This window comes from Medicago sativa, chromosome 7, assembly GCF_051527215.1.
Source record: "Medicago sativa cultivar Bolivia chromosome 7, Bolivia_mono, whole genome shotgun sequence".
In the NCBI taxonomy this organism is placed as follows: domain Eukaryota; kingdom Viridiplantae; phylum Streptophyta; class Magnoliopsida; order Fabales; family Fabaceae; genus Medicago; species Medicago sativa.
In genome coordinates this window covers 64,474,169-64,494,679 of record NC_140755.1, presented here as the reverse complement: position 1 = coordinate 64,494,679, position 20,511 = coordinate 64,474,169, and the positions used below count along the sequence as shown (strand labels likewise).

Genomic DNA, 20,511 nt, shown 5'->3' with positions numbered 1-20,511 from the left:
ACATAAATAAAAAAGCCTGGGAAATTCTCACGCTCCTACTCCTCGCCATCTGGGTGTGTTCCTGCAAAGAAATCCATACGCTCCTTTGTGCTAATGAACGGTGCAAGCCTCTTGCTTAGAGCTTGAATTTGGATATTTTTCTCAATCAGCTGCTCCCCTTGCTTGAGGATGGTACTTTGTTGCAGTTCTATCTCGAGGTCCTTATCTGTTACTTGAGCCATAGCTTTTTCATACTTCCTTTTCCAAGTATCACACACTCGGCTTAGGTCAGCCATTTTCTCCTGATATTTCTCTTGAGTGGCAGGAAGTAAAGGGAATGGTTGCTCTGGAGTGGTTGATGATAAGTATCTCGGTATAGGGTAAGGCATCTTGTACTTAGCAGCTTCATCAATGATCCATTGGTTATAGGTTGCATAAGTGAGGTCTGACTTCTCTCCCAACTGATTGCTATCCTTCTTATGAATGGTATGCCAAGCCTTCACGAATTGCTCCCTCAAACCCTTGCTGTCGGTATGATAGTGATAGAATATGCTGTCTAGTGCAATGTTGAGGGGCTTTTGCTTCATAGGATACCCGAACTGGCGTCTTGCAAGGATAGGGTTGTAGGTGATCCCCCCATGAATGCCAAGAAGAGGCACGTTACCATACTCTCCACAACGATCAATGATCACTCCAGTATCATAAGCCGGGTTATACCAAACTACATTGTCAGGGGTAAGGGCCATGATTTTTTCAGAGTATTGGGCTTTTTCTTTGGTGAGGTAGGATCGGGGTAGATGTAAGGTATACCACTGATATAACAACGGTGCACAACCAAGGATAGTCCCATCTTGCTTCTCGGTCCTATAGTGAAGGGAATGGTAGATGTCACCAAGAAGGGTAGGGACCGGATTTTTTGTGATGAAAATGTGGATAGCATTGGCATCAACAAAACCTTCAACATTGGGAAAGAGCACAAGACCATAGATGAGTAGGGCGAGTATAGACTCAAAAGCGTGGATGTTACCAGCATTAGCACAAGTGTAAGCTTTACCGATCAAGAACCCAGAGGTGAGACCTAAGATCTTCTCTTTTCCTTTAGCAGTGAGGTTAGACGTTACGTCGGTCAATTTGAGGTTAAGAGAGTTTGCAATAGCTTTTGCTTTGGGGGGTTCCTCAAGACCACTGAAAGGTACTTCATTAAGCACGGGTAAACCAACCAGGTAAGCATATTCTTCGAGGGTAGGAATGAGCTGATAATCAGGGAAAGTAAAACTGTGGTAACGGTTATCATAGAATTGAACCAAGGTCTTGAGAACTCCTTCGTCAAACTTCTGGTTGAGAATGTTGAGCAATTTTCCATGACGGCCTCGAAAGCCCACCGGGTCAGAGACGATGACTGCTAACTTCCTCAAGTCTTCCAAATTTTGTTTCTTGAAGCCATACCTCTTAATACTCCTAGTAGCCATATCTACAATGTTTACAAAAACTTGTCTAAGTCCTTCGATTTTTTTTGATGAGCAAAAGATTTATGGATGTATGCATGTATGCATGATTATGCAATGAAAACATAATGAGGTTTAGGGTAAACAATGTTGGAGTCAAGGGATAATAACGCCATTAGGTAAGGACTATGGTTTTCATTTGCACATGTGACAAGGGTTCTACCAAGTTCCCAAATTACAACTACCCTTATGAATTTATCGGTGCGTAGGAATGCTCCTAGTCCAATATCATCCACAAGGAAGTCTAGTTTGAGTGTAGTATCGCGTGACAACTAAAATCAAGAATGCTCTTGGTTCAGTTTCCGCACTACGTCCTAAAAAGAGGCCAAGTGGGGTTAAGGGTTACTAAGGTCCACGGCTTCACCGGACACTCACATTGAAAGTAATAACGCCAACACGAATGCTCATGTTAACAAGACTACTACCTTCCGTGAGGCCTCCGCCGAGTAGGGTCATCACTTGTAAACATGGTCCAAGAATGCTCTTGGTATGTCACTATGATTTTACCCCGTCCTATATCCTATGTTTCACTCAAGTCCGGGTATAGGACTTTGTCTCACCACTCACGTGTAAATATTCACAAAGTATATACAAAAGATAAAGCATAAGAAATAAAGAAAGAAAGGTGGGCTTAACCCGCGTAGTATCCCCAGTGAAGTCGCCATTTTTGTAGACCAAGATTTTCGGGTGTCAAGCCATTGATTGGACTTGAACCTTCAATCTACCGGACTTGCTCGATTTTATTCTTGGGAAGGGAAAAAGAGATTGAAAAACCCTTTTTGGATCCGGGGGTTGGTTACGATTCGGGAAGGTGTTAGGCACCCGCGTCGTTCACGGTACTCCGTGAGAACCTCTTTCTAACTTTTATTTTTATTTGGAAAATTATTGCTTAAGTATATGTGAAAGAATGGAGGGAGAAGAAGTTGGAGTTTTGGTTATTTTTATTTGATTGATTTGAAAGGATTAAAGCCTCTGCCTACGTACCCTTAAAAGGGATCAAAACCACCGTAGTTCACTCTTATAAAAAATATTTTTTTGGGTTAGGTTGATTTTAATTATTTTTGAAAAATGGTTTTAAAGAAGGAGATTGAGGGGCCTCAAGGCACTAGAAATAAAAATAGGAGTGAGGTTGTTTCATTTTATTTAAGAAATTGAGTCTAAGTTTAATTAAAGTTCAATTAGGAATTTGATTAAGAAAATAAAGGGAAAAATCACTTGGATTTGGATCCAAGGTTTATTATGAAAATAATTTGACTTTTGCTTATTTAATTTTTGGAATGAAAAAGGTTTTACTAAACTAACGGTAAATAGGCGTAACGATGCGAAAAGTAAAGCAAGCATGGATAAAATGGTGTAGTGTCGGTGCTTGTGTCGGTGTGTGCAATTACTAAGCTATTACATACCATTCCTAAATGCAAAGCCCACAACAAATTACATCATTCCCCTAATTATACACACTAAAAAAATCATGGGGCTTTGCAATAGGAAATAAATGAATAGATACCAAAAATTAAAGCAAACATGATTAAATGAAATATAGAGAAAATTTAAAGCATCAAATATTAAAATGTAAAGCAATGATGATAAATTTTTTTTAGTAAAGCATGATTTAAAGCTAGATGCACATGTAAAAAAAATGGACAAGACATTAAAAATATGCATAATATAAAAACTTTAAAGCCTAAGAACAAAATGATAAAGTATGGAGATTAATGCTAAAAAAAGATGAGGTAATATCAAAATAAAAATGCATGAAAGAAAGTTTAAAACATGAAATTATAAAAATATAGTGATAATAAAATGCAATGCATGAAATAAATTATTATGCCGTAAGTATGAGAAAAGGATATGCATGTGAAAGATTTTTTGAGTCTAAATAGAATGCATGACATAGAGAAGGACTATATGAGCTATAACATAGAAGTTTGGTTCATAATCAGACTTATATAAATGCACAATGGTGTAAATTCTTTCAAGAAGAAGCTACGTAAACTAGAAAAGTAAAAAAGAATGCGTGATGTAAGAACAAAAGTTATTTAAATGAACTTAAAAGATAAAGATGCATGATATAAACGATTCTAAACCTAAAAAAGATGAATGTATCAAAGGATTAATGTGCTAAGATAATAAGTAAAAACAAAGTAGAGTAAGACATGCAACTACGAGGAAAAAAAACAAAAGCAAAGAAAATTTTATCATGAAATAGGGGGGTACAGGCTGTACAGTGGGGTGTGTGTAGTGAAACTGAAAACCTGCAACAGAAGGAAGAAGAGTGGGCTGCAGGATGGGTCAAAAGAAAATTGGACCGGTTCAGGAACGGGTCGGTTCAACCGAACCGGTCCAACACATTGGTATAAAAACGGGAAACTAGGGTTTCCTCTTCATTTCAAACAAAAATCTTCTTCCTCCCTACATGCTAAACGGCGCTACTCCCTCTTCTTTGTTTTTTTTCATTTTTTCAAAACAACATTTAAGATACCACACATTTATGCATCGAACATTCAAGCATATCACCAGCACATAGACTCAACAACATCAAATTCTACACACAAAGGAATCGATACCACAATAGTTTTTTTTTGTTCTTCTTTTTTTTTTATTTAAATTTTGACAGTGAGTAAATCACAATAGCAGTGTCGAATCACTCCCTTTCCTTCATGTTTTTTTTGAAATTTTTTTTAAACACAATAGATTTGTTTAACTTCGGATCTGAAATTTTAATTCTATTCTAAAAAACTGTTTTCGAAATTAAAATTGTCTCAATATTTTCCATTAGTTCCAGATCTTGAGCTTAAATCCTTTTGGTTCAAACGATATGTCAGCAAATGAAACATGAAGGAAAGTATTCATACCACTTTGATTCAAACGAAATACCAGCAAACAACATATAGATCTATAGCACCGAATAAAATTTACGTTTAAGAGTAGTTACCTCTTCTAGATCGGAGAAAGTTGGAATAGAAGGGAAAACTTCAAGATCCAAGCTGCTGCACTCCTTTATAACTCCGATCCGGATTCACCGCTGCTTCAGAGTTAAGAGCAAATTGTTGATGTTGAGGTGTTTGAGTTCGGATTCACTGTTGTTGAAGAGAACAGATCCGGAAACAAACTATTTGAAATTAGATTGTGATTTGCGATCTGGATGTGTATGTGTTGTTGTGATGGAATCTGAGTTGGTTTGAATAGATGTTGTAGTTTCAGTGGTAAATTTATGATTCTGGAAAAATTAGGGTTCATGTGTTCTTCATGTTCTTCATGAAGTTCATATGATTTTTGATATTTGATTTGAAATTGTGAAGAAAGAGAAGAGGATTAGGGTTTCTGCCGCTACAGTGTAAAATCAATCATTGGGGAATAAATTCTGACACTGTAGACTATATATAGTAGAAAATTAGGGTTAACACTGACTCTGAGAAAAAAGACTAAAATGCCCCTATGTCTCTGATGCAAGAAAATGGACAGCACAACACTAAAGGATTGGTGCCCAAGTTTCACATTGACCAATGACAGACTGACACTGGACAAAAAAGGACTCAAAGATTAAAACAAAAACTAAAAAAGAAAATAAAAAAATAATAATAATAATTAAAAAAGAAAATGAAACAAGTGTGAGCTTTTTTGCTCACGTGACCTTCTAAAGAAGAAAAATAAAATTTTAAATAATAATAAATAATAATAAAGATAAATAATAAAAAATAAAAAAAATTAAGACCAAAAACTTTATCTTAAATGAGGTATTTTAAAATACCTCTCTGCCGAAATTTTGACTGAAATGTCTGAAATAACGCGGCGTTTTAATGCGCGAACAAAATTCTTTTAAAGCGGTTTAAGAACGAGCGAGGCGGAAATTTTGAATTAAAAGCTTCTTGAAGGAAATTAAAATAAAAATAGGACGCTAAACACTTAAAAAGAGCGCGTAAAATATTTTAAAAAAGCTAACGCGCAAAAGAAATAATTACACGAAACTTGGACAAAGAGAAATTCACTTGGAACTGTAAAATAAAGCTTCAAAAACAAGTTTAAAAGACGACTAAATGACTTTAAATAGTTAGAACGAGAAAAGAGTTTGACGTTTCAAAAATACGACTAAAAAGAAATGACTGGTCCAAAATTGGGGTATGACAGTATCTGTAGGATGGTTTTCCTGATCTTTTTCTGTGTTATCTGCAGGTATGTATTCTTCATACTGGAATTGATGGTTTTCTTCAGTAGAAGAAACAAAGGCCTCATGCTGATGAAGGGTATTGAAGGTGAGATCTTGAAGATAGAGATGGGAGTGGGTTCTTTGTAGTTTAGAGGGACGGTTGAGGCCAGAGCAATTGGGCTTGGAAGGATCAATGTTCATGGTGTTGGAGGTTGCACTTTTAGGGTTGGGAGGATCCATGGAGTAAAAAGAAGCAAAAAGAAGAGAAAATTGGATAGGAGAAGGAAACCAGAAAAGAAAACGGTAGCGATCAAGGAAAAAAGAAAAAAACAAGGAAAAAGAATGGTAACCAGAGAAAGAGAAAGAAAGGAGAGGCAACAAAACGATAATGGAGAGGGTAGAAAGAAATAAGCAAAGACAAGAAAAGGAGGAGAGAAAAAAAATAGAAGATAGGAACGAAAGGAAAGATGAAGGGATAAAAGACAGTTTAAACAAGGAAAAACCAATCACCACAAGGTGAAACAAACCCAAAAGAGGGGAAAACAAAGCAGACAACTATCAACAATCAGGGGAAATTTGATTGAAGAAGGATAACAGGAAGAAAAAAGGCGGTGAAAAACGAGGTGTTGAGAATCAGATGGAAAGGGAAGATGTGTAGAGGTCCTGGGAGGTTGAGAGAGATGGATGTAATTCTTGATGCGATGAGTGTGAATCTTGATGCGATCTTACTCATACTCCATTTGAGTCTTCATGCTCTCTTGCTTTGCTCACAAACATATATAGTTTTCTATATTATAGTACTATATTATAACTGATGAGTGACAAAGGCAAAGATATATCTTATTACTATTTTATATACACATGTGTTTTACGGATCAACATTCTAAATACATATATGTTCTACATATTATACTACTAGTAGATACATTAGATATTATATAGTTGGTATAGAAATAATTCACGCTGCATTATTTTTGGTCCACTTCATATTCATCACTACTAATAATATAATATGTCTTTCTTCATTGTTAATTAAGAAATCTATCAAGAAGTGGGTTTTATTGATGTTTATATGGAGGGGTGTCCTTTTACTTGGTTTAAAAGTTTGGGAACTCCGCGTGCAGTCGAAGAAAAGTTGGATCGAGCCATGGCTACTAACTCTTGGTTGCAGTTATTTCCTAATGTCAAGTTAGAAAATCTTGTTGCTCCATCACCAGATCATTTTCCTATCTTGCTCGATAGAACTCCGGTAGTTCGAAATCATAGAGTCGAAAGGTCTTTCAAATTTGAAAATGCATGGAGAATTGAGGAAGGAGTGAATGATGTAGTCCGAGATAGCTGGATCGGGAGTGCAGGAAGCAATGTCATTAATAAATTAGCAAAATTGTGCAGAAGATCTAACATACTGGAGTAAAACCCACTGCAATAAGATTCAAGAAGAGATTGATCTTTGCAGGAAACAACTCAGCAGAAGCCGCACCGCTCACGGAATCCAGAACGAGGTCCATTTCGACAACGTGAGGCAAAAACTCAATAATCTACTTGTTCAACAAGACCTATATTGGAGACAGAGAGCTAAAACTCACTGGTATTGTGATGGCGACCTGAACACGAAATTCTTTCATGCGGCAGCAACCTCTAGAAGGAAAGTTAATAAAATCCTATCTCTTGAAACCAACGAAGGAGGTTGGGTTACAGATGATAGCGGGATGCAATCAATAGCAAAGAATTATTTGAAGGTCATGATAGTGTTTGATCTCCACTGATTGATTTGCTGAATCAAGTGGTTGATAATGAGGACAATGCACAGTTAACCGCTCCTTTTTGCAGAGAAGAATTCAGAGAAGCAATGTTTTCTATGCAACCTGACAAGTGCCCGGGGCCTGATGGTTTCAATCCTGGGTTTTATCAACAATTTTGGTCGTTTTGTAGTGATGACATCTTCAATGAGTGTTGCCAGTGGATGAATGAATGACAATTTCTCCATCTTTGAACTCCATAAATATAGCTCTAATTCCAAAATGTACAGAACAAAAAACAATGAAGGATTGGAGACCCATAGCCTTGTGTAATGTCCTTTACAAACTCTTGTCAAAGGTCCTGGCTAATCGCTTGAAGAAAATTTTACACAAATGTATTGCCGATTCACAGTCAGCTTTTGTCCCCGGTAGATCCATTCTAGATAATGTTATAGTTGCAATTGAATTGGTTCATTACATGAAGACTAAAACGAAGGGTAAAGAAAAAAGTGTGGCGTTGAAGCTAGATATAAGCAAGGCTTATGATAGAATTGATTGGGCTTATCTTAAAGATGTTATTATTAAAATGGGGTTCTCAAGGAAATGGATCCAATGGATTATGATGTGTGTTGACACAGCTGACTATTCTGTCATCTTGAACAATGAGAAGGTTGGCCCTATCATTCCAAGTCGCGGTCTAAGAGAAGGTGACACATTGTCACCTTATCTCTTCATTCTTTCCGCCGAAGGCTTATCTGCGTTAATCAGAAATGCTGAAAATAGAGGGGACCTTCAAGGTGTTCGTGTTTGTCGTAATACTCCAAGAGTTTCCCATCTACTGTTTGCTGATGATTGCTTCTTGTTCTTCCAAGCGGAGGAGGGTCAGGCTAATGCAATGAAGCAGATTTTAAATCAATATGAGGAAGCTTCAGGCCAAGCTATTAGCCTGCCTAAATCTGAAATTTTTTACAGCAGGAACACTGAAGAACCATTACAACAATCCATCACAAGCATATTGGGAGTCCGAGCGGTTTTAGGGACTGGTAAATATCTTGGCTTACCGTCAATGGTAGTACGTAGCAAAAAAGCAACCTTCAGCTTCATCAAGGATAGAGTGTGGCAAAAAATTAGTAGTTGGAGTAGCAAATGTTTGTCCAAAGCAGGTAGAGAGGTTATGATCAAATCCGTTCTTCAAGCTATTCCGTCTTATGTCATGAGCATCTTCAGACTACCAAATACACTATTAGACGAAATAGAAAAGATGATGAATGCTTTCTGGTGGGGTCATGGAGGTTCAAGAAACAAAGGTTTAAACTGGTTATCCTGGGAAAAACTTTCTTATCATAAAAATAATGGAGGCATGGGTTTCAAAGACCTGGCAGCTTTTAATGTGGCAATGCTTGGCAAACAGGGATGGCAGTTGTAACATCCCGCTCATCAGCCAAAGGAAACTTTATCTGTTAAATGTAACAGAGGACTCAGGTTCATGGAAAGTGATAATGATGAAGAAAGTTAAGTACGATGGAAGATATTTGTAAGTAATATCAGTTAAGCATGAGTTATGTATCAGTGTCAGGTAAACACGCGTTAAGACGAAGGGCATTTAAGTATTTGCGCGCAAAGGAGTATATAAGTGCTTTTGGGGCCAAATTACTCATTTCCCACTTCACTTTCTCTCTCTAGGTTAAGAGAAGAGAATTCTCTCCTCCTTCTCTCTACAAGGCCGCCCCATCTCTCCCTCTCTAGGCCATTAAAGCTTCCCAAAATCATGCAATTGGTAATCAAGCAAGGATCTTATAAGCTTTATGAGCAAGAAACAACAAAGAGAAAGGATTGAACTTGGATTTTGGGCTAGGGTTTGAACTTGGGAAAGCTTGGAGCTTGAGGAATCACAAGGATTATGTTAGGTGAGTTCTTAGATAGAACCCTCCCTTGGGATTATGTGTTTATTTTGCAAGAAAACATGAATTATGTTAAGATTAGGAAATATGAGAATTTTATCCCCTTGCCTTGATCTTGATTAGTACATGTTAATATGGCTATGAAAGATGTTTTATAATGTATATATATGTTGCTGGATGTTTTGGTGCATTGCAGGAACCATTAGGATGAGTTTTGGGTCAAAAATAGCAAAAATTGTACCACAGACCCGAAGAACCACGCTATTAGCGAAATATACGCTAATAGCGAAATTCTTCAGCAAGGGCTACGCCCCAGCTGCGCTAATAGCGTGGCCTTCTGGACTTGGCCAACTTGCTTTGCCCTGTTGGCCTAGTTCAGGGTCCGTGGTGCATTCCGAAGCTTTTCTTTCAACGTTTTATAACTTTGTAACCCCAAAACAACATCTAATCAATGCACATAACATCAAGAAATCATCGAATCAAGAATCGTGGTGATCTTAACATGTACATCAAGAAAGGAACAAGAGAGTTTAAGCCGATTTATTCGGGTAGTAAGCATTAAGAAAGGGAAGAACTAGAACCTCGACATAGTAGTCGAGAACTAGCAAGTTTAGCATGAAATCCCTAAGTATGTTAAGTATAGGAATGAACCTAAGTAAGTAAGACGCGAAGTGTAATCTCTTCGCATATGATCATGTATGATTAGTTAGCACATTAAGTCATGGATTGATTAGTTAATCTCTCCACTAAGAATAAGAATGTATAAGTTTACCGCTAACCGGATCGACTCAAGGGTCTGAGGTAATAAGCAAGCAAGTATGAATATGTTTATGTATACGTACGACAAGACTATGACTTAATAAGTAGGTGGCATGTCTCTTGCTATCCACATCAGGGGGATACAAGAGGTTCTCGATCTAAGGGGAACGATTCAAGCCGTAAGGGACCCGCATGTCACTAAAATTAACAAGACGTAGGTGTTCGTGTCTCTTGTTATCCACGCCAGGGGGATACGGGAGGTTCTCGACCTAAGGGGAACGGTTCAAGCCGCAAGGGACCCGCACGACACCGAGGGAGTCCGATGTACGTACATTGGTCATGTATGGGATTGTACTCGGGGTTACTCCACCCGGGACTTTCCGTAAAATGAATCAAGATAATAATTGTTTGTTCAACGCTAACCTAATGAATGAACTTAGATACGTTTATGCACGATATGATTATGATATGTTTATGCAAGAATGATTGCATGTATGATCAAGTTAGGAGCATTAGATGCTAAGACAAGAGCAAGTTATGTATAGAATAAGTAAAGATCATGATACCGATGACGATCTTAGGTTTCCCTAATCGTCCGGTTTAGAATCGTGCCATGATTATGTTATGATAGGTGCTCGATACGTAGAGCATATTCTTGGCAATGCGGTCCTAGATCCCCCCTCGACCGCCATGACACGTATAGGAAGTGAAGCCTATAACAAGCTAAGTTAAGACTATGACGGCTCTAGTATGCATTACCGTCTAAGTATGCAAGTCCCCACACACGTATAACCAACCGTCAGGTTGTAAAGTAGACACGTGGTGACCGTAGGTTTCCCTTGAGGTTGCCTATAGCCTAGGATTAGGTGGAACTCACTGAGACATTAGGTCTCATCCCAATCCTTATTTGTTTCAGATAAGCAGGACACTATGCAAGCTTGAAGTCGGATGAATGTTTCAGCAAGTGTGCGTTCGTGTCATTGCAGGATGCTTTGGATATTGAAGGATGAAATTATATATGTATAGTTGTGATGTTTATGTGATTTATGTACGAACGCAATTTGTTGTATAAATATTCATTTGTGTGTGATTTATGTTGTAAATTTTTAATGTATCCAGTACTAATATTAACACACGTGCTAGACTTTCTAGATACGTCTGGTATGGGTGTTACAATTGGTATCAGAGCAGGTCGATTCAGACCGTGCCTTGGGTCATTAAATTATAACTAAGGTAGTGGGACCATTGGGTTCCGGGTAAATATTCTATTTGTCATTGTTAGTTGAGCCTGATCAACTTAATTTAACATTCGACGATTAGGACGGATGCCTGAGAGCTGAATAGGACCCTGGAGGAACGAAGTATGTGATGAAGATGCACTGGAAAGTGTGAACTCAGAAGTAAGAACTCAGATAAGTATTAGTAAGAGTTTGATCGTGCCAAAAGGTGGCCGGTGAACTGACCAAGCACAAGAGTGATTCCTCCGGGAATGTAAGGCATGTTAAGAAGGAATGTTCCAACAGTGTTGGGTAAGATGTTAATGATATTTTGTGTACCCGTAAGTGAAGAAGTTGGATATATGTATCTAACCAGGACCGAAAGTTTCGGTAAGAATTGTTGTGGAACAGAATTATGATATTCTGGAATGTCAGTACAAGGTTACAAGATAGTGAGAAGTCGACATATGTTGACGGAGTTAGCAGGCTCTCAGGAATAACAACATGTGAATGAAGTTAAGGTTTTATGTGGAAGTTATGTTAAGTGCTATGAGGAACAAGACATTAGTTTCTAATGTGCCTTGAATTGAACCGAATGATGTTAATGCTTGCCATGCAAAGGTTATAAAATTGCTTTAAGAGATTGGAAGGAATGATATGCATTGGGATCCTTGAGGAAATAAGATTTTTATGTAAAATATGATTTTTGGAAAACTGTGCTGAAGAAACCACGCCAATAGCGAAAATTTCGCTAATAGCGAAATTACTCCAGAGGATTTCGCTAATAGCGAACCTGGAGCGAAAATTTTCAGTTTTTCCAAAAACTGTCATTTCGTCTCTAGGGCTTTAGTAGCTATTGGGGGTTGTTTTCACACTCTTTTATGTAACCAACACTCTCTATAACATCAAGTATCGAATGCACATCACCTCCTATGATTTCTAAGGAAGAAAATGCATGGACAAGTATTAACGGAATCAATCCGGTTTAAGGTAGTTTTGGAAGTTAATGTGTCAAGAACAAGCCAAGATCAAGAGTATAGAAGTTCCGGCATTTAGAAGAAAAGTCACCAGTGTTTATGCATGAGTTAGGAAGTAAGAAATTAAAGCGGTGCAAAGTTATGAGAAATCACAAGATTCACGGATTATGTGGAAATATGACGTATCTCTCAAACCTATGTTTTGCTTAATAGACTTGCTAAGGCTCGATACGATGTTGAATTATAAAGTTTAAATAATTTTAGAAAGATTTACGCGTATGGGTGATTGAAGTTGACGTTTTGAAAATTCACGAGATTTTTCTAGGAACCGGGTTGCTTCGACACTCGTAGAGCGGGCTAGACTTATTAGAGTCTAGGTTTGATGGCACGTATGTGTTATCAACTCGTTCTATGATTTTAGAGCAACGAACGGGGCCTAAACTCGATATATTTATAAAATAGAAAATTATCAATGTCAATGACCCGTGCGCTAGTTAACAAAGTTTTCTTTAAAAGAAAGATTAATGAGCAAACATTGGTATGATTAAGCAAAATATAGTTGGCGAGAATGCGAAGGTACAAGGAGTAGATATTTAAGAAAGTCATGTTCAAGTGCTAAATGGGTTAGTTAATGGAATTTGAGTTACTCGAAACATGTTCAAATATGATATGTATGGTAAATGCAACCAGCAAGAACATAAGGTTTACCCCCAAGTCAAGTATTATGAGCATAAGATAAGTTATCATGAGTTTTATTCTTACAAGGCAGTGGTTAGGACAAGTGTGAGGTTATGACGTTGTTTGCAACATGGAAGATCCTGAGAATAGTTCTAGAAGTAAGTATTCTAGTGGTAAGCATGAATTGAAGTCTCAATTGCTCTAACGGGTTAGAGTATTAGTTTAAGCCAACCGGTGGGAATCAGAGTAGCACCATGGAAGTTAATCGTTAAACACGAAACAAGGGAGTTTTAGTATGTATGAAGCTTTGTGAAGAATGTTCGGTTGGTAAGGCAAGTTTAGCAGAAGCATCATAAGACAAGTGAGGAGTTCTTGATGTGATAAGTAAGTATGGATGTTTATATAGATAGCATTGGCTAAGGTAAAAGTTTAAGTATGTGCCATCACCTAAGTAAAATGAAAATGGAAAGAATTGCCTTATATGAATTGATCAGAATGCACGAAAGGTGATAATGGGAAGTATGTAAGGTTCAGAAGGTTACCTTTTTGTGACTCAAGTAAAGAATCAAAGCATCAAGAATGATGACCGGGTTCCGGAATGGGTATTAACGCTCAAGCGATGACCGAATGAGATAATGTGGAGAATTAAGTTTAATGTTCCGAAGAAGAGGAATAAGTTTATGTTAAGAGGTCCAAGGATTTCTTATGGATATGTAAGCGGTATGGCAAGTATGTATATCGGTTAAACAAGGGAAGAATTTATCTTCGATGTTAAGCATGTTAATATGAAGGGAGACGTGACTCTCGAATTTTGTGCAATAAGAATCATACTCTTGTATGCAATACTTGTTGAGTGAAAACGATACTTGTTAAGACATGTTAAGTTATGATTTTAAAACTTTTTGAAAGTTAAGATTGGTATTATGGAACTTGGGAACGATGTTTTTATTTAAACTCAGGGAATTATACATTTTCGAAACTGATGAGATACGTCGTAAGTAAACTCACTTAAGACGTACAAATTTCAGGACCAACTTGTAGTGGACAAGATTTAGGCGAGTTGTTAAATCTTTTTCCAAAAATATCGAAACTCGTCTGGTGGTTCTGTGGCACTATTATACAATCAGTTTTGGAAATGATAAAATCTTTTTAGTCATGTATAAATTCGTTCCAAGAACCGGAATACCAAAGTTTAAGAAAAATTTATTTAAGGAAGATTTTAGAACACGTATCGTTATCATTTAACAAGAAGTGGCATTTGGAAGTATGTACATGTTATGGAAATGACAATGTTCGTATGGAGTCAATATCAGGTAGGATACACGGAAATGTTTTAAGAATGTTTGATGTAAGTGCAAGTAAAATGCTAGAAAGTTTCAAGAGTATGTGAACCATGATGTTAATTAATAGATTATCAGATGAAGTGGTGAGTTGATTTCACTTTTCCATGTCAAGCTATATAAGTTACCCTTCAGTACGGGTGATAAGATGCAATAAGATTGCAATAAGATCGAAGATTTCCTAAGACTCGGGAAGAGATAAGTGATCCGTGGAATTGTTTATATGAGTAATACAAGTAAGAAGCATGTGTCTCAAGGTATAATAAGTAAACTGATATACTAAGATAACTCTAAGTTGAGTGATATTAAGATCAAGAAAGCTATGTTAATTGCATCTGGGTTAAGTAACAAGATGAGAAAATTATATGAAGAACTTCTTGATAATGTATGATTAAAAATATGTATGGTTTAGACCAAAGATGTTAAGATTTTGTTATGACGGTTGTTAAGTGATCTCTAAATTTCGAGGACGAATTTTTTTTTAAGGGGGGTAGAATGTAACATTCCGCTCATCAGCCAAAGGAAACTTTATCTGTTAAATGTAACAGAGGACTCAGGTTCATGGAAAGTGATAATGATGAAGAAAGTTAAGTACGATGGAAGATATTTGTAAGTAATATCAGTTAAGCATGAGTTATGTATCAGTGTCAGGTAAACACGCGTTAAGACGAAGGGCATTTAAGTATTTGCGCGCAAAGGAGTATATAAGTGCTTTTGGGGCCAAATTACTCATTTCCCACTTCACTTTCTCTCTCTAGGTTAAGAGAAGAGAATTCTCTCCTCCTTCTCTCTACAAGGCCGCCCCATCTCTCCCTCTCTAGGCCATTAAAGCTTCCCAAAATCATGCAATTGGTAATCAAGCAAGGATCTTATAAGCTTTATGAGCAAGAAACAACAAAGAGAAAGGATTGAACTTGGATTTTGGGCTAGGGTTTGAACTTGGGAAAGCTTGGAGCTTGAGGAATCACAAGGATTATGTTAGGTGAGTTCTTAGATAGAACCCTCCCTTGGGATTATGTGTTTATTTTGCAAGAAAACATGAATTATGTTAAGATTAGGAAATATGAGAATTTTATCCCCTTGCCTTGATCTTGATTAGTACATGTTAATATGGCTATGAAAGATGTTTTATAATGTATATATATGTTGCTGGATGTTTTGGTGCATTGCAGGAACCATTAGGATGAGTTTTGGGTCAAAAATAGCAAAAATTGTACCACAGACCCGAAGAACCACGCTATTAGCGAAATATACGCTAATAGCGAAATTCTTCAGCAAGGGCTACGCCCCAGCTGCGCTAATAGCGTGGCCTTCTGGACTTGGCCAACTTGCTTTGCCCTGTTGGCCTAGTTCAGGGTCCGTGGTGCATTCCGAAGCTTTTCTTTCAACGTTTTATAACTTTGTAACCCCAAAACAACATCTAATCAATGCACATAACATCAAGAAATCATCGAATCAAGAATCGTGGTGATCTTAACATGTACATCAAGAAAGGAACAAGAGAGTTTAAGCCGATTTATTCGGGTAGTAAGCATTAAGAAAGGGAAGAACTAGAACCTCGACATAGTAGTCGAGAACTAGCAAGTTTAGCATGAAATCCCTAAGTATGTTAAGTATAGGAATGAACCTAAGTAAGTAAGACGCGAAGTGTAATCTCTTCGCATATGATCATGTATGATTAGTTAGCACATTAAGTCATGGATTGATTAGTTAATCTCTCCACTAAGAATAAGAATGTATAAGTTTACCGCTAACCGGATCGACTCAAGGGTCCGAGGTAATAAGCAAGCAAGTATGAATATGTTTATGTATACGTACGACAAGACTATGACTTAATAAGTAGGTGGCATGTCTCTTGCTATCCACATCAGGGGGATACAAGAGGTTCTCGATCTAAGGGGAACGATTCAAGCCGTAAGGGACCCGCATGTCACTGAAATTAACAAGACGTAGGTGTTCGTGTCTCTTGTTATCCACGCCAGGGGGATACGGGAGGTTCTCGACCTAAGGGGAACGGTTCAAGCCGCAAGGGACCCGCACGACACCGAGGGAGTCCGATGTACGTACATCGGTCATGTATGGGATTGTACTCGGGGTTACTCCACCCGGGACTTTCCGTAAAATGAATCAAACTTAGATACGTTTATGCACGATATGATTATGATATGTTTATGCAAGAATGATTGCATGTATGATCAAGTTAAGAGCATTAGATGCTAAGACAAGAGCAAGTTATGTATAGAATAAGTAAAGATCATGATACCGATGACGATCTTAGGTTTCCCTAATCGTCCGGTTTAGAATCGTGCCATGATTATGTTATGATAGGGCCTCGATACGTAGAGCGTATTCTTGGCAATGCGGTCCTAGATCCCCCCCCTCGACCGCCATGACACGTATAGGAAGTGAAGCCTATAACAAGCTAAGTTAAGACTATGACGGCTCTAGTATGCACCACTGTCTAAGTATGCAAGTCCCCACACACGTATAACCAACCGTCAGGTTGTAAAGTAGACACGTGGTGACCGTAGGTTTCCCTTGAGGTTGCCTATAGCCTAGGATTAGGTGGTACTCACTGAGACATTAGGTCTCATCCCAATCCTTATTTGTTTCAGATAAGCAGGACGCTATGCAAGCTTGAAGTCGGATGAATGTTTCAGCAAGTGTGCGTTCGTGTCGTTGCAGGATGCTTTGGATATTGAAGGATGAAATTATATATGTATAGTTGTGATGTTTATGTGATTTATGTACGAACGCAATTTGTTGTATAAATATTCATTCGTGTGTGATTTATGTTGTAAATTTTTAATGTATCCAGTACTAATATTAACACACGTGCTAGACTTTCTAGATACGTCTGGTACGGGTGTTACAGCAGTTACAAACAAATTCGGAAAGCCTCGTCTCAAAAATCTTCAAAGCGAGATACTATCCAAACAGTTCCTACTTAGATGCCAAATTGGGACATAATCCTAGTTTTGTTTGGCGAAGTATTCTCAGTGCAAAGGTGGTGGTCCGACAAGGAGCTCGATGGAAGATTGGTAATGGCTTCAGAATTCCCATCATTAGTGAACCATGGATTGGGTCAGGATCCAGTATCCCTCCAGTTGGTGACGACATGGTAGCTCTTCAACCTTACTCCATAGGTCATCTAATTGATCAAAAAGCTAAAGTCTGGAATGAGCCATTGGTCCGACATTTATTCGCTAACGAAACGGCCCAAAATATCTTAAATACCCCTCTTCATCATCAGGTTCAGACCGACAGAATGATCTGGAAGGCGGAAAAGAATGGGCATTATTCAGTAAAAAATGCCTATCATATTTGTATTGAAGAGGTTATTAACAATGAACATTTGCATAAACCCGGGTATTGGAGTGGTATCTGGAGATTGAAAGTGCCCCTCAAAGTCAAGAACTTGGTGTGGAGAATTTGTAGATACTATTTTCCAACTCGGGTGAAGCTGCGAAGTAGAGGTGTCAACTGCCCTTCGGAGTGTGTCAGGTGTGAAGACCCTCATGAGCATAGTTACCATATCTTTTTTCACTGCCCATTAGCAGTTGATATTTGGCAGACAGCTAACTTCTGGCATTTGATTTCTCCGTCCTTGAATCAATTTGACAACGCTCCTGATATCATCTTCAACTTGTTGCAAAGATTATCAGCAGTTCAAATTGAGAGCATTTTCACTATATTGTGGAGTATTTGGAAAGCTAGGAACCTCAAATTATGGCAGCAGGTGTCCAATTCAACGGTTACCATTCTGGAAAGAGCAAGACATCTCCCAGATGGTTGGAGAAATGCTAATCGTAAGCAAGCTCATATAAGACAAGACAATTCATCTGTTTTTTCGAGTGTTTCTCATCCTGGGGATACAACTTTTAGATGGAGAAAACCAAGAAGTGGTAGATACAAATGTAATGTCGATGCCTCATTTCCTAACAACACAAATAAAGTAGGTTTTGGAATGTGCATTCGAGATTCAGATGGGAACCACGTCCGTTCTAAAACAATGTGGTTTACACCGGTCTGTTCTGTTGATGTTGGGGAGGCTCTGGCGTTACACCATGCAATTCGGTGGATACATGAACTTCAACTCACTAATGTTGATTTCAAGGTTGACTCAAAAAGAGTATCTGATTATTTCAAAAATGGTCATGGAGATATCACCGAGTTTGGGAGTATTATGGATAGTAGTACTCAGTTTTGTAGCACTTATTTAACAAACTCTCATGTCGAGTTTATTAGGAGACAAGCAAATGAGGTTGCACATACTTTAGCTAAGGCAGCCACATCTAGTCCTAGTCTCCAGGTCTTTGATGATATTCCAATATTTATTTCGGATCTGATTTTTAATGAAATGATATAAGTTATTTTTCCTATAAAAAAAAAAATCTATCAATTTATTTCGCCTCCTGCTTCTATTTCATTTACGTTAGAAGCATGTGGTTGAACCATAACAACAATCTTTATTATTCACTATTTTATTCTAAGAAATATAAGTGATTTACACTTTGTAAGAGCTATAAATCATTTACACCTCATTTATTTTAACTTTTTCGGTGGAGCAACAAGGACTTGCCACTCTCAATAACTTTTGACTCATGAGTCATGACTTCTAAGGTTACCATGGCTCTGTTTGGTAAAAATAGCGGATAGCTGATAAGTTAGTTGATAGCTTTTAGCTGATAAGCTAGCTGATGACTGATGACTGATAAGCTGGTTGAAGTGTTTGGTAAAATTAGTGGTTTAACTAGCTGATAAATGTAAAATGACATAAAAGGGTATTATTAATTCAAAATATAAAGTTTATATAACTTGATATTTAAATATTCAGGAATTCTTAATTCAATTTTGTTTTTTAAAAAGTAATTGAAATTTATAAATTTAATATATATTTTATATTGTAAATTAAATTTTATTCACTAAAAAATTTATTTAAGTATAACGAGGTATATATACTTTTTTGTCAACGGAGGTATATATATTTTTTGTCAACAACATAAGGCAAGAGAGATAAATGGAGGTATTTTGTCAAAAAAAAAAGATAAATGGAGGTATATATTGTCAGCAACATAAGGCAAAAGATAAATGGAGGTATATATATTGTCAGCAACATAAGACAAGTGAGATAAATAATAACGAGGGATGTATTTGTCAAAAAAATAAAATAACGAGGGATGTATATTTATTAGGAAAAAAAAACGAGGGATGTATATTAGGGAATTGTAGGTTTGAATTAAATTATAATAAAAGGGTAAAAATGGATTTTAGATAAAACAATAGGGGTAAAAGTGGAAGAAAATATGAGAAGCTATAAGCTATAAGCTCAAACGCTACTTGGAATAGCTTCTGAAAAATAGCTTATAAGCTCGTGAAATAAGCTATAAGCTCATGGTCAAAAAGTGTTACCAAACAGAGCTATTTTTGTCAAATGAGCTTATAAGCTAGAAGCTAAGAGCTAAAAGCTCTTTTTTGGTGTTTACCAAACAGACCCCATAAGAAGAAAAGAATGCTCTGTGTCCTTGATACGTGGTGTGCTCTTATTCACTTTTAATTTGGTTTATCATTTTTTAATCACCTCAAAACATGTATAAATACGGAGAGATTATTAATATAAACAAGTTAGGATGGTTATTAAAGTTTCACCGAGACGGTGGGACGTCTCATAAATTACTATTCATAATAGCTTATTATACAAAATGACATAATATCAAGTTACAACTTATAATCACTTCATATTTAAAAAAAACTTATAATCACTTCTACAACATGATATAATAAGTCAGATTTTAACTTTTAATTTGTGGATCTTTAACAATAACGAATGCACCAAAGCTATTACCAACATCAACAAAAGTTGGAAGTCCACCAGTTATCAAGCCTTGTCAATAAGCTAGTAAAATAATTTTTTAAGCCCGTGAAAAATAATTGTTACCAACAAGATCAACGATGTGTGGTTCAATGACTTGATTATATGTTACACCGAGTGGGAGATATTTAAGTCACTTGATAATGTTGATATTATTCAAACATTCGCCGCATAGAGGTCTCAGAAAGGGCATTTACTTTTATTGACAAAATGACGAACATCTTTTATTTCGATTTATGACTACTTATATATTGTCCCATGTGAATTTGCGGTCAAAATTTTGCGTAAATCAATAAAATTCCTGACTCAACCACCGTAAATAACTCACACCTCTGATGTTAATAGGGGTGGCAAAACAGATATAGTTTGTTGAACCAATTAATTGAACCTGCTATTTTAG

General features: G+C 37.1%; 1 protein-coding gene across 1 annotated transcript; it reads right to left on the bottom strand.

The window, feature by feature from the left end:
- Positions 1-35: 35 nt before the first annotated feature.
- LOC146907660 (uncharacterized) lies at positions 36-1,448 on the bottom strand. Its single transcript, XM_085729137.1, has one exon. It carries the CDS (start codon positions 1,446-1,448, stop codon positions 36-38), a length of 1,413 nt encoding a protein of 470 aa, XP_085585263.1.
- Between the last annotated feature and the right edge of the window lie 19,063 nt (positions 1,449-20,511).

Coding starts and splice junctions, on each gene's coding strand:
- LOC146907660 (XM_085729137.1), bottom strand. CDS start 1,448: ATGGCTACTAGGAGTATTAAGAGGTATGGCTTCAAGAAACAAAATTTG.